The following is a 14,957-nucleotide window of genomic DNA, read 5'->3' on the forward strand; positions in this document are numbered from 1 at the left end:
TTGAGTTGAGACCTATTTGCCATCTCTAATCTAGCCTAAATCTCTTCTCATTTTGTAGAGAAGGAAGCTCAAACTTGTAGACCGTAAGCTACCCTGCAATCTCAAAGTTAGATATAATCGGAACCAGGACTCATCAATGGTTTAGTGTTCTTTATATTACTATATTCAATTGCATGTTTATAGTATACTATTCATTGATGGAATCTCACCATTTTATATATCCAGAGGTTTCAAACCAGATAATCACTGGTATAAATATAGGTTAATTTGATCTACACATACACACACACACACACACACACACGCACACACACACACACAGTTATTTCTAGTTGTAGTTACATATTAAGTAATACATATTACATATAATGTAACTTATATAATTTAATTTCTTCCTTTTTTTTGAGACAAAGTCTTACTTTGTTGCCTAGGCTGGAGTGCAGTGGTGTGATCTCGGCTCACTGCAGCCTCTGTCTCCCATCAAGTGATCTTCGCACCTCAGCCTCCTGGGTAACTGGGACCACAGGCACATGCCACCACAAATGATTAACTTTTGTAGTTTTTGTAGTGACAGGGTTTCACTATGTTGCCCAAGCTGGTCTCCTGTGCTCAAGCCATCCACCACTTTGATCTTCTAAAGTGCTGGGATTATAGCCACGAGCCACCACACCCAGCCTATAATTCAATTTTGTATATCATAGATATACTTAAGAATGAAAGTAGGCATAAAATTTGATATCTAGAAAGAAAATTTTTAACCAGTACTATCTTTAAAAATCATTCCTATATACACTCCGGGGAGAAAGGAAATATGTATCCTAATATTATTTGGTAATTTAGTGGAAGAATATGAGTAGATACTAAGTTTTGGTTATTCTGGCTGTAGTATGGGGAATGTATTAACAAGAAAAGCTTCAATTCAGGAGGTCAAGAGATTATTGTTATTATTATTTTATTTTTTATTTTTATTTTTGAGACAGAGTCTTGCTGTGTCGCCTAGGCTGGAGTGCAGTGGTGTGATCTTGACTCATTGCAACCTCTGCCTCCTGGGTTCTAGCAACTCTTGTGTCTCAGCCTCCCGAGTAGCTGGGATTACAGGTACGTGCCATCACACCCAGCTGATTTTTGTATTTTAGTAGAGACAGGGTTTCACCAGGTTGGCCAGGATGGTCTCAAACTCCTGACCTCGTGATCCGCCTGCCTCAGTCTCCCAAAGTGCTGGGATTACAGGCCCGAGCCACCACACCTGGTCAAGAGATTATTATAACTCACGTAATTAATGATAGGTGATAAAATGTTATTGGTGGCTGCTCAGATGGGGAGGAAAAGACGTGTTTGAGATTAAGGGAGAAAAATCAATATTATTTCAGGATCAACGAAATACAGTACAGGGGTGGGGGGAGGAAGAATCTGAGATGACTTTTAGGATTTTTGTCATAGTTGTCTTGGTGAATGAAAAGAACATCACTGAAGGTACAGAATGCAGCAAAAAGGGAGATGTTAGTGAAGGAAGAGTGTAAGTTCAGTTTTAAAAACGTGAATAGGAGGAACTTTTGGAGTATCAACATAGAAAGGTACAACAGGTATTTGTAAATAAAATCTGAATTTCAGGAGAGATCAAAACCAGAAATACAGAGATTTTGGAATTATCAGCATAGCTATGTTTTTAAGTAAAGTCTTTAGAAATGGTAACGTTTTCATGTTTGTAGAGTAATGTCTAGAATAAACTAAAACACATTCATAAAACATCTATTACATGCTTAGTGTTATAAAATTACCCTTAAGAGTTGAAATTAAAAAATACAAATTTACATGGTAAAAAATTCAGTAGGAATTTAAACTTGAAAGAACAATCTCCGTACCTCCCCACCTCCACTTCTAATCCCCAGGATTCACTATGCAGAGGTAATGGGTTTGAAAGGTTTTCTATAGATCATTCCTGAAGTTATTTATAAAGCAGGGCTGTCTAGTCTCATAACTGCAGGGAGCACCGTTCACATCAAGGACTGTAGAAAATGGCCACACCTGGGATGACACAGAGTACCTGTCTTCCCATTCACATGTGGTGAGCAGATAAAAAGGACCACACACACACACAGACAGCCTTCCTTCTTTACCAACATGAATGGATTGCACTTTTTTTGCCTAACCAGGTAGTTATTCAAATTTCCATATGTGTACATAGGGCTTTACTCTTTTTTGGAAAAGTTTGCGTAATGTTATATTCTGTTACTACATCATTATTTTTTAGCCAATATTAGAGAAATATTCTGGTTGTTTCCAGATATTTTATTATTATTGACATTGGGCCATTGACTATCCTTTACATGTACCAGCATGAGAAACTGTTAAATATTAAAATTGTGTTTTGAAGATTCTTAGTATAACAGCAAATTAATGGCCCTAAGAAACATCAGTTTTAACCTAGTATTTCTCATAATTACATATTTAAAAAAAAGAAACTTTTTTGTTCCATAAATAGATACACATTTTTTGAAACTTATTTTCTTTTGACCTTGCATGCTAAAGCTGAGGTGTTAGAATTCATTGTATGAGTTTTGAAAACAGAAAGTCTGAGTTACCATCTGAGTACCTACCAGCCATTTTACTTAGGAATGATTATAAAAAGTGATCGAACTTTTACTTGCATTCTTTTGTTAGTGGCTTTCATGGCTTACCATGTTCGAGTATCATATAAGTAGCCTCAACATTTTAGCCAAAATGGTAGCCAATTATAGCCAACAGCACTAATTTTCCCTCTGATTCTACAAAATCAAGTTTTTTGTCTTGCAACGTAGATTGACACTGTCATAAGTGTATGTTTCTCCTCCTTTGTCTACTACTTTAACAGATTTTTCAAAAAATAATACATAAAAATCAGTACTATGATGTCCCTTCCCTCGATTCTACTTATTATTAAAGATAACCAAAAAGAGAGAGTTAGAAAACAGGCTGTATCAAGTAGCCTAAAGCCAAGGGACCCAAGGCAGAATGATTTTAAATTCAGACTAAGCCTGGGACTGGCAATAAGGGGGAAAAGGTCTAATTCAGAACACACCACGAAAAAGAGTGAGCGACCATAGGCTCATTTCTGCACTATCTGCTTGCTATAAACTTAAATTGGATTGCAAACACAGACTATCAGGAAGCCGATGACTGCCACTTTCATCAAATCATAAAATGTCTGGGCCTTTAAGATATCAAAGCTGATGACTACCACTATCTTAACATTGCACAAAGTCTTGGGAATACATGACTCATGAGACAAAATCTGTTACTAGATGTTCTGGATAGGTGTTATTTATAACACAAGTTAAAAAGAGAAGAGAACCTGATGACAATTTAAAGAATTCTAACTTCCTATATATATTTGTCACTGTATCTAATGGCAATTAGAGAGGGAAATGTTGACAGGTTTGATTTCTTATATAAACAGATTGCCAAATAAATTCTTTCTTGGGTATTATAAAATATCACCAAGCAGGGATATCCCTGCTTACGAGGCCAGGGATTATTATGGTACAAACAATTCTATATTCCACATAGTGATATATAGTGCTTTCACCCAATTTGTACCATGAGTAGTACAAATTGGATTTCACAAATAGGATTGTGGACTTGTTTTGTATGTGTGTGTAGACTTTATGTAATCGTATAAACACTCATTCTTTCTACAAGACTTTCCAAATAACAGTATAATGCATGTAAAGTAACATAGAAGAACATGTGCATTCAGACAAGTCTGCCAACATTAACTTGCTATAGAGATCTAGCACTCTATTTACTTAACTGCTTCAAGTCCTCAGACCTTGTAATTAATGATAAATCAAGTCAAAATAACATTATTCCAAAGAGGGTGGTGAATTTATAATTTATGAAAAGTAGGAATGGGGAAATAATGTAGATTTCATTTTTAAATCAACTATGTAAATGCATTAGAAAGGTTGAAGAGAGGGGGTGGAAAGAATCTATTAGAAGGTCCTAGAAATGCACTTATTCCTGGCTTTTACTTATTAAGACTCTGACTAATAAATATTCATGTATCCTAATCCTACCCTTTATCTGGGTTAAACTTGTAAGAGGCAAATACGAAATAAATAAATCATTAGATACTGCCTGTCAGCGTGACTGTAGCATGCAATACTCTCCTTTGCACTGAGTTCTCCGAGTGCTTACGAGGCCTTGGGTTTGACCACAGAGCAAGTTTTGGCCACAATGCCAGGTGTTAGGGGCTGGTGCACTGTTAGAGGCTGAGTTGTGCCCCCTTAAAATTCAAATCGTGAAGTCCTAACCCCCAGTACCTCAGAATGTGACTGTATTTGGAGTCTTTAAAGAGGTAATGAAGGTAAAACGAGGTCAGTAGGGTAGGTCCTAATCCGTTATAACTGGTGTCATTAAAGGAGGAGATTAGGACACACACACACCGGAGAAAGATCAGATGAAGACACAGGGAGACGACGGCCATCTCCCAGCCAAGGAGAGAGGCCTCAGAAGGAACCACTCCTGCTGACACCTTGGTCTTACATTTCTGGCTTCCAGAAATGTGAAGAAATAAATTTCTGTTTTTTAAGCTACCTAGTCTGCGGTACTTTGCTATGGCGGCCCTAGCAAACTAATACAAGGATTAACTGAGAACGATCACCACAGATTACTCTTTATCAGTTCAGACATGGCCACTCTTCATCCTTCTTTATACAGTTTTTAAAGACCCTATGAAGAAACGTCATAATCTGAACAAAATTATCAAAGTAAAGATGCTACAAAATCAATACTGATAAACCATATTCTGAACAATAGTTCACCTAAATGTATTGACAATAATCAAACTCATCCATCATCATCCATACATTTTGCTCACTAAAAAGAAAAAAAACCCACAAAATCCTTCATGTCTTACTAATATGTTCGATTCACATTTTAACAATGGGTAGCTCTTTAAATTCTTTCTTCCTCTCCCTTCTCTTTTTTAATAAATTGTACCGATTGTGTCTGCCATTAAGCTTCTTTATGAATTGGTCTATGAATATTTTTCCAAAATGCAGTGTAGTAATTTGGGAAGATAATTTCTGAAAAAGTGGCTTTTGTCTCTGTGTCATAACCACTGCCATCCACAGTGCGCACATTTCTCTTATTTAGTGCATTAACAAGCATCTGCATTATATGACTTCAGTTAACCAATATGCACGATGGGATATGTATCTAATAAGACACAGCATTGTTATTTTGTGTTTTTTTTTTTACCCAACAGTAAGCGTACAGCGTAAAATTCAAGACTTGTTAGTATAGTAAACATAACTTGAAGGATAGTTATCAAAATATTGAAAGAAAGTGAATGCCGTACTAGCTTTAGTCATTTCTCCATTTTATCTATTTTTGTGACTCCGAGAAAATAATCATTGGCTTTTATATTGCAGTATGCACTATGATAATTTTGCATAATCACTTTTGTGAAATGAGCAACTAGAAATCCAAATAAACATTTCAGATTCACTTTTGGCTTTACAAATATTTCAATATACGTCTTTGGTATTTCTGAAATTAATTTAAAAAATAACTTGGAGGTATCATCATTCAATTTAATAGTTATTATTCAGGGATTAGTTAGAATTATATTTAATTATTAACACTGAAATAAGTACTACAGCACGTGGGATAATAAATACAGACAATTTTCAAGCATAGTGTAATTTATAACTGTGATACAATATTCGTTAACTTGGCATGCTTACATTATTTAAAACATTTTCAAAAAGCATCACTCAATGCCAGAGTCCCCTCTGAACAAGTATAAATAAGTGGTAGAAAGATCTACACAAGGCTTTAGGCCAGATTTTCTCCCTTATGTATTCAATTTAGATGTGTTTACATCGAGGCTTGCTGTTTGGTCAGTTTTTCAGTGAGGAGCACTCTCTTCTAGATAATAAAATTTGATAAAACAGCCATAAAATGTGAAAAATGCCATTATAGTAGTCCCATAAATGTAAAATTGCCGGTAGAGTTGGGGGATTTATACCTAGTGTTTGTCCCTTCACAGAGGCAAACATGCAAAAAGCCACTGTAATAACCCTTCAAAATCAGATAATATTCTGACAGCTCAGTTTCACTAACAAAAGAGTCCTGGGCAGAAGCCAGGAGGCCCAGGTGCGCTGTGTCACGCCAGTATTTAATGTAGTCTAATATCAGAGAGATGCTAGTGAGAGAAAATACTCAGAATAAAGTACAGATAATGGCATGGACAGCCACTCATTGCAAAATTACTTGTGCTCATCATGCTGTGAGCTTTGTATTAAATTCTTCTGTCAAGTGGTAGGAATCATAGGGAGAAGTACCTCAGAAAACCTTCCTTGCAACCTTGGATAAGGATCTATAATATTAGGCTTTCATATGATAATGGCAAACGATGCCCTTTTTGAAAAATTGCTGACTGGTAATGAAAGTCCTAATCAGATTTTGTTGCCGAGGACCAGGAGGTGGGGGAACTACGCCTGTAACATAGTTCCTTCCTCCACCCCTTTAGCAAATTTAGCAAACTTGACAAGAGCAGTGAGTCTGAGAGAATTTATCTTACATGAATTTCCAGCAAAGCCCGTGGGGTTGTCTTATAAAATGAGAAGGTGGTGGTTTAATAAATGCTGGGCCACCTGAGGCACTTTCATTAAAGGCTTTCTCTAGACAAAATCACACTGTTTGCATTTTCGTCCTGTGCTCCCTCGAGAATGTGAACGTTACCTCTTCAGTGAGAGTGGATACTGTTATGTGAAGGCATGAAGAAAGATGATTTATCTTTTGGCGCCCCAAATAACTGTTTGTAACACCACTATCGTTAGAATTAATATTCAAACACATTTATTGTCTTCTATTTGAATGCAAAAATTGTAAAATAAAAAAATGAGGACACTCTGGAGGATTTATCACTAAATCTGACAAAGGTTAAACCTATGACATTACTTCAACTACCAACTTCAACTATAGTGATGTCCATTTGTTTGAAACTATAAAATAAATTTCAGAAACATTAAGGATCTACAAGTGGTTTTGTTTTTTAAATAACAAGCTTATTAGAAAACTGCAAGGAAATGCTAGACAAAATATGTAAGTAGACTGCTTCTATAAGTAATATGAAGCTGATTGTTAATACATTTTTAATGTAATTTCTAATGTCAGTGAACGCATTTTCTAGCCCTAGAGAGGCAGGGTAAATAGGCGAGATTCATAGATGTTTTCATCCGTGTCAATGGACTCACCATCTGTGTAGGCTTCTCTGCGCAGATGTCCTGGCTGGTGTTTTGGTTTCTTGGCTGGTCTGGTTTTCTGCATTACAGCAGCACTCATGTTGCTGTCTGTAGACACAGGACTTGTGGGCCTAGGGCACTGAGACGCATGAAAATGTCGACGGCCTAAGGAGAAAAAAAAAAAAAAAATCCAAGCCAAACTCATCAGTGAATTTTAATTACAACAGGAACAACAAAAAGAAAACATTAAAACTATAAACAGCCCTAATTTTTCTGAAAAGCAACAAAAAAAGCTTAAACAAACTCTTCTAGCAAATAATAGGCTTGCTGTCACTCTGCTATTTACTGGAGAAAATACCCTAAAAGCATTTTCTGCTTATTTCATTTGTTTTAAACCACAGTGCTGTTATTCTATAAAGTTCATGATACATATTTGTTAAAGGAAAGTATTCCAATTATTTTTGCAATTAGCTTCACTAAAACGTTATACTTAAACCAAACATAGCAATTAAATTTTTGCATAATATAGCCAATGTTTGTTGCTTTTTCAAAAGAAGAGCTAAAGTTCTTAAGAAATTCATGATCTAAGAAAAATGAACAGTACTAATGGTATTCGTATTTTAATTACACATATATTTATAGTATGCTTTGAAGACAGACCCGTGTGTTCTCTGCAGGTGGTCTGAAATTGATCTAGCTCACATATTCAGGTCTGCCAAAAATTACTTACATCCCTTTTCTATCTCTAAATACTTGCAAGTTCTGGATACTTAAGGTGATCCCTCCAAGACTTCCTTTTTTTTTTGGTGGTGGAAGAGGTAGATGTTTGGTTTTGGAGAAACAATAATCCCAGGTACCAGTGGGAATTGAATTTACTAATTAGACACGGCGTATTTCAAAACTCCCACATTCTCTGGTGTCTTAAATAGATGCTGTATTACAACAGCTACAACACATTTAATCCATCATGACCATGGAGATCTATTGGTCCTATGTTTGACTTTCACTGTTTTGGTTTCTAGAAATTCCAGTCACCAATCCAGAACTTTCTATCGTACCACAAGTAACTTCAAATGGACCTAGACAACATATCTTTTGGCTATAAACAGAAGCTACATATAGTGAAATCAACACATTTAAAGATGATAACAGAAGCATATTAAATGATAGACATTAATGCAGCCAAGTGAGAAGTAATGTGATTGGATATTCATTCACATTAACGTCAAGTCACATGACAAGCACCAACACTCCCTGAAAAGAACACAGCAATAAGCAGAGGCCAATGCACGTTTCGTACATTAAAATTATGAGCTCAAGGAAAACCAGAAGTGCCACTAAATTACAATACAATAAAATATTAAATCAAACTCTGTCTAGCTGTGATGGAGACTATTACAATTAAAGTTACATATCCCTGAAAACAGAGCATTAGGGCTGAGACTGAAGCCATTATTCATTCTACTGTGTAAGGCCATCCACTGCTCACAGACCCTGAGCTATAAGGTCGTTTACAGATGAATTTTCCACGCTATTTCCATGTTTTGTCCATTTAATAAACTGAGATATTTTCTCATGTATTCTCAAAGCAGTGGTTTGAGATGTTTAATTTCACCATTTTTTACAGAAGATTAAAAAATAAGGAGGAAATAAAAGCTGTATGTAAAGTTAGATGTTATTTATTAAGAAAGATAATTAGGTTTGCATAGTTTATTACATTCAGCAGCTACTAGAGGAATAAAAAACAATATTTGATTGAATGACATAAAATATAGGCCTGGCCGGCCGGGCGCGGTGGCTCAAGCCTGTAATCCCAGCACTTTGGGAGGCCGAGGCGGGTGGATCACGAGGTCAGGAGATCGAGACCATCCTGGCTAACACGGTGAAACCCCGTCTCTACTAAAAATACAAAAAACTAGCCGGGCGAGGTGGCGGCGCCTGTGGTCCCAGCTCCTCGGGAGGCTGAGGCAGGAGAATGGCGTGAACCCAGGAGGCGGAGCTTGTAGTGAGCCGAGATCGCGCCACCACACTCCAGCCTGGGCGACACAGCGAGACTCCGTCTCAAAAAAAAAAAAAAAAAAAAAAAAAAAAAAATATAGGCCTGGCCAAAATAAATATATATTCTACAATAATAAGTTGAGAGATAGTTTTCCTGTAACACATTCTTGATAAATAAAATATAGAGATGACTTTACAACGTGATTTACATTTTCTCTGAATCTATTCTACCCTGATAAAAAATAACGGCCAATCCAATATCTGAAAAGACCATGGAAAACTACCAATGTGGTAGTTATTAAACTAAGAAAAATAAAATGGTAAAACACCAGTAACCGATTTGTTGTGATGGTCTTTTCCTTCTCTGAAATGTCTCTCTTTCTTGCTGATCATTTTTATTCTATTATTTAGATTTTCTTGGCTATCAAAAATAAAAACACACAAAAAGATGTATGGGAATGTATATATGAATTCTACAGAAATGAAAATCATGTGATAAAAACGTCTTACATTTAAATTCCTTTCTTTCTTGAACTATTTACTTTCTAAACAGGATTGGGAAGAGAAGGAGATAAGTAAAAATAAATTGTAACGTAAAGATTAATAAATGGTAATTACAAATGGGTTACTAGCAATGAAAGGAAAAATATGAAAAGCACTTGGATTAGTTTGCTGTCCCAATTATTATATTTAAAATGTTTACTGTAAGTATGGAATGTTTATGCTTGAAAATGTATGCACATTACATATACCTTCATATCTTCCCAATTAATTTAAGGATAAAAAGCCCCTTTTCCAAAGGTCAAAGTGTTCCACTTGGATATTTATCTATTTCCCCTACCGAATTTTTATTTAAATAAGAGAACTCTCCCAATAAATTGGATTTTGGTGACGTTCTACACAAAAAAATTAGGGTATACATTAAAAAAAAAAAACAAACTTCATTTAATTGACTTTATAAAGAAATTATATCAATTTGTGTAATATATATATTTGCTATGGCTATCCTAAAAATGAGGTAGCTTCCTATCACTCATATTATGTAAGATTTATTAAACAAAAATTAAACAGAAGATAATTTATAAAGCCTTGTCAAGGAAAAGGGAATAATCCAACTAAGTCATATTCTTGGACTGTCATTTCCTTAGGAAACTAAAAAAAGAAACCAAACTGCACGAATAGTTGGTTTTCAAATAGGACATAAGATCACAGGAGAGAATCAGCAACACACATACATGCACTGAGTTTTCTTTCCCAGCTTGGTGAAAAGCGTTAGGACTCACCAGCAGCGTCCTGCACCTGCCGCCGGGCCACCTTCAGACCAGCATACTCTGCCGCTGCTGCAACTGCCTGGGCAAAGTCAGCGTCGGTGAAAAAGGAGCCATCCGAAGAACTCACACTGGAGCGCCCACTGGAAATGTTGTCCTCCTCGGAGGCTGAGCCCCAGCCGTTGATCATGGACCCTGTGACAGAGCTCTCCAGGTCCCCCACGCTGGAGGCAGGTGTCTGCTCAAGCCCACGTAACAAAAGCCTTCTGGTCTGCATCTTGGCCACTTCCATGTCGGCTTCGTCTTCTTCCTCTTCTGGTGCATCCGTATCCATATCTGAGACCAGGGGTCCTGAAATGTAGCCATAGGTGTGTGGAGGGGAAATCGGCCGTGGAGGTGGAGGAGGACTCACAGGCTGCCGTCTGTATGAAGGTGAAGAAATAGGTCTGGCTCAGCTTGGTATTTAAGATACGAAAGGGCAAATTACCCAAGAAATTCACAAGTATGCGGATTTGATCTTTCCTTCCTTTGAGCTCATATGTTCAGAAAAACAACGGAAAATCACGGGATATTTAAGTTTGATTTTTTTTTTTTTTTTTTTGAGACGGAGTCTCGCTCTGTCGCCCAGGCTGGAGTGCAGTGGCCGGATCTCAGCTCACTGCAAGCTCCGCCCCCCGGGTTCCCGCCATTCTCCTGCCTCAGCCTCCCGAGTAGCTGGGACCACAGGCGCCCGCCACCTCGCCCGGCTAATTTTTTGTATTTTTTAGTAGAGACGGGGTTTCACCGTGTTAGCCAGGATGGTCTCCATCTCCTGACCTCGTGATCCGCCCGCCTCGGCCTCCCAAAGTGCTGGGATTACAGGCTTGAGCCACCGCGCCCGGCCTTAAATTTGATTTTATATTGAGTTGCTCTTCACAACCAGGGGCTCCGCTGGGTTACTTTCTGACTCAAGTTGGATAGAAATATAGTCAGTTATCGCTAAGCCTTCTTATGTTTTACCATTTGGATTTTGTTTAGTTAAAAAAGGAAAAGTAATACTTGTTTTGAAAACATACACATATGTATCTGTCCTAAAGCATTTCAAACATTACCCATAGTTTATCATTACTGAAGACAACTGACGTTCATCCTGAAACAGTGTGCTCCAGAAACATCTGTTTCTTTCCTTTTTTTTCTTTTTTATCACCTCTCCTACTTTTTCAAGCGAATGAAGTCATTCATCTTCATTATAAGGAGTAAAATTTCATAAGATTTAAGGAAGTACACATTCGGATATGACATAATTTCCTTTAGATTTCATTCTATTTAAAAAAAGCTATGGGAGCCAAGAGTAATTTTTCTCTGATTTATTCGCTATGAGTTTCATTAAAGATGATTAACTATTTTTAACCCTATTGCATTTATTGTTATCCTATCTTTTTAAAAAAATATTTAAAGGTATTTTTTCTTAAGTCCTGGAATTAGTTTAAGAACCAGAGTTGAGGACAAAATGAAGTACTCTCCCACAACATAGGTAAACAGTTACCAATTAATTGGTTTCAACCAACTCTGCAGACATGAAGAATAACAACAGCTAAAAGCCATCCTTCCACTAACACATTAGTGCTATGATCCACAGGGAATAGATGACTGAGAAGGTACAGCGCATTTTGACTTTAGTGGAAAGCAAGATTCATGGAAAGAAGTCATCCCCCTGGGAGAAGAATGCTGAGAGAATAACTCTTAAATTAAAAGAGTGCCTTCACAAAAGGAAGACACGGTGATTTCTAGTTGGAGGATTGCTTGGTCAGTGAGTTGCTCAACAGTCCTAACACTCTCTAAGCAAGGTTAAAGAGATGGCATAATGGAGGACTTTCAGATGGAAAGGTCATTAAAACACCTCATCAAATTTTGCACTCCTGAGAAGGAAAGAGGATAGATTCTACACAAGCTGCCAAACTGAGCACCAGTGCTGGAGAGCAGCTGAGATTGGGGTCTAGGGTCAGCTGGTGACCGCCACAGCTTGGGAGGCTGGGAGAGATACAGCATGAATGCCATCAACTGGTAGTTTACCTGAAGATATGGATAAATCACTGAAGAACTGCAAATGCCTAGAGATGGTGCCCAGGATTGAGGCCTTCATCAGTGGGGTAAGTGCATGTCAGCACCTCTCCTTTAGCACCCTTAAGATACGCATAGAATAAGATGAGATAAGAAGAGTCTTCAGGGCTAACCAAGGAGAAGACCGGATCCTCATCTACATCTAGTTTGCCCTTTTCTCATTCCATCTTCCCCGTCTTAGCCCTAGGAATTTGCACCTGGCAGAGGCAGGTGGAGGGATGTATTTAAAAGCTGAACATGCTCACTTTCTCCATGCCACCACAGCCATAGAAAGGGACATTTGGCAAAGGATGTCTGGGAATGCACAACTGAGGTTTTAAAATTAACAGAACTGACTGGGCATGGTGTCTCATGCCTGTAATCCCAGCACTTTGAGAGGCCGAGGTGGGTGGATCATCTGAGGTCAGGAGTTTGAGATCAGCCTGGCCAACATGGTGAAAACCCGTCTCCACTAAAAATATAAAAATTAGTCGGGCATGGTGGTGATGCACGCCTGTAATCCCAGCTACTCGGGAGGCTGAGGCAGGAGAATCACTTGAACCCGGAGGCAGAGGTTGCAGTGAGCCAAGATCACGCCATTGCACTCTAGCCTGAGTGACAGAGTGAGACTCTGTCTCAAAAAACAAAAACATTAACTACATTAAATTAAATTAACAGAACTAGATTTTAACAACAAGCAAACAAAACAAAACCCTATAGGATCTGGTCAAGATCTAAATAAAGTTAAAACCATGTAGGACCTGCCCCAAGATCTCTACCATAGAGGGAAAAATAACTTTGATATGGCACAGTTTTTAGGGTGGCATGAGAGTTTTTTGAAAAACGTTTTCTGCTTTTTATCCCAATGAATTGAGACACTTTGACAAATCTGTTCAATACAAATGGAAAACATTAAAAATAAATGATTATTGAAAATACTGCAATTAACTCATTTAATGAGCACTTACTTTGTAGCTAAGCATATTTTACAAGATTTACTCATTTAATTCAGTAACTTTTTGAGTTACTTTTTAAATGATCATTTTACAGGGTTGGATATTGAAATTCAGAGGGATTAAGGGTCTTACCAAAGTTGTCACAGATCACAGGTATCAAATGTAGAATTTAAAATCAACTTTTATTTCCAAGGGCATGACCTTCCACACACATATATAAATGTAAATGTATTATATATATGTGTGTGTGTGTATACACAGAAGCTAGGAGAGATATGTGCCATACACAGATGTATTAAAAAACCAAGAAATAAAAGCTAATATATTACATTGAAAATATGCATATACACACACATATGTGTAATTATATATTATTATGTGTATATATCTGTTACATATACACATAGCATTCTTTAATATAATGCATTATTTTTCATTTCTGGGTGGTTTTTAAAGTGTCTGTGTGTGGCACTAGGAGAAATATGAAAAATGTGCCAAAGCTGAAGTTATTTAAGAGATTAAAATGGATAATTGTTTCAATATGGAGTGTTATACACATAGGAGGAAAACCATTGTTTAATTTGGAATGCAATAAAATACCACACTTAAAAGTTAATTTACAGTCTTTGTCAGCATACAAACCCAAAATACCACAAGAAACTTCTTCCTTTTTAAAGACATGTAAGACTTTTTAGCACAAAGGGGACTATTTTGACCATCAATAAAGAAAGATGCAGAACGGCCGACTTCACTATGAAAGGATGCCAGCATTGTTGTGTTTGGACAATTCACATTCTGTAGAGCAAAAACATCTTCATGTAAAACAAGGGCTGGCTTTTAACTACAACCACCCCTTACAAATGTTGAAGAAAGACAGAAAAATTTATTTAAACCATCTGTAAATAAGGCAAGCCCAGGGAATGTGTGATAAACATGTACAGTTGAAATATGTAATACATTCTATTGGAAAACAAAAAGCCATTTCAAGATGCTGCACTCAAGTGGGACTTGTCGCAAATGAACCTCAACCCTCTAGATTTCTCCCCGAGGGGTTTCAATGTCTTCTGAAATAATGTATAAGTATATGACTGTGTATCGTAACACTCTAGTCTCCTGCAAGAATGATGCCTTCATAAACATGTTCAAGAGAAAAGCGGAATGATGTCATTAATTTATCAAAGTAGGTGTTTATACCATTCACCACACAGCATTTACCAGGCAAAAGACAAAGGAGAAAAATGCATACCTTCGAGATTTTGTTTTAACACTGGTGTAGCTTCAATTTCTTGTACAAGTAACTATTACCTCAATTTATCTGTATTAATAAAACAAGTAAATCTGTTCCATACATGAACATAATTTTCACTTTTCTAGAGGCTTTTACTATACTGCAATAAAGTTAAGTATATCAATCACTTTTTAAA

General features: G+C 37.0%; 1 protein-coding gene across 2 annotated transcripts in view; it reads right to left on the minus strand.

Annotated features, from left to right (window-relative positions):
• The window catches only part of ROBO1 (roundabout guidance receptor 1), a 1,168,413-nt gene that overhangs the window by 10,578 nt on the left and 1,142,878 nt on the right, over positions 1–14,957 (minus strand). For both annotated transcript variants that reach the window (XM_025375994.1, XM_025375995.1), the window contains 2 exons: positions 10,514–10,920; positions 7,245–7,397 (listed from right to left, as the gene is read on the minus strand). In XM_025375994.1, the coding sequence (XP_025231779.1) occupies positions 7,245–7,397; positions 10,514–10,920 (560 nt within the window). The remainder of the gene's footprint in view (positions 1–7,244; positions 7,398–10,513; positions 10,921–14,957) is intronic.

This window comes from Theropithecus gelada, chromosome 2 (assembly GCF_003255815.1).
Source record: "Theropithecus gelada isolate Dixy chromosome 2, Tgel_1.0, whole genome shotgun sequence".
Taxonomy (NCBI): domain Eukaryota; kingdom Metazoa; phylum Chordata; class Mammalia; order Primates; family Cercopithecidae; genus Theropithecus; species Theropithecus gelada.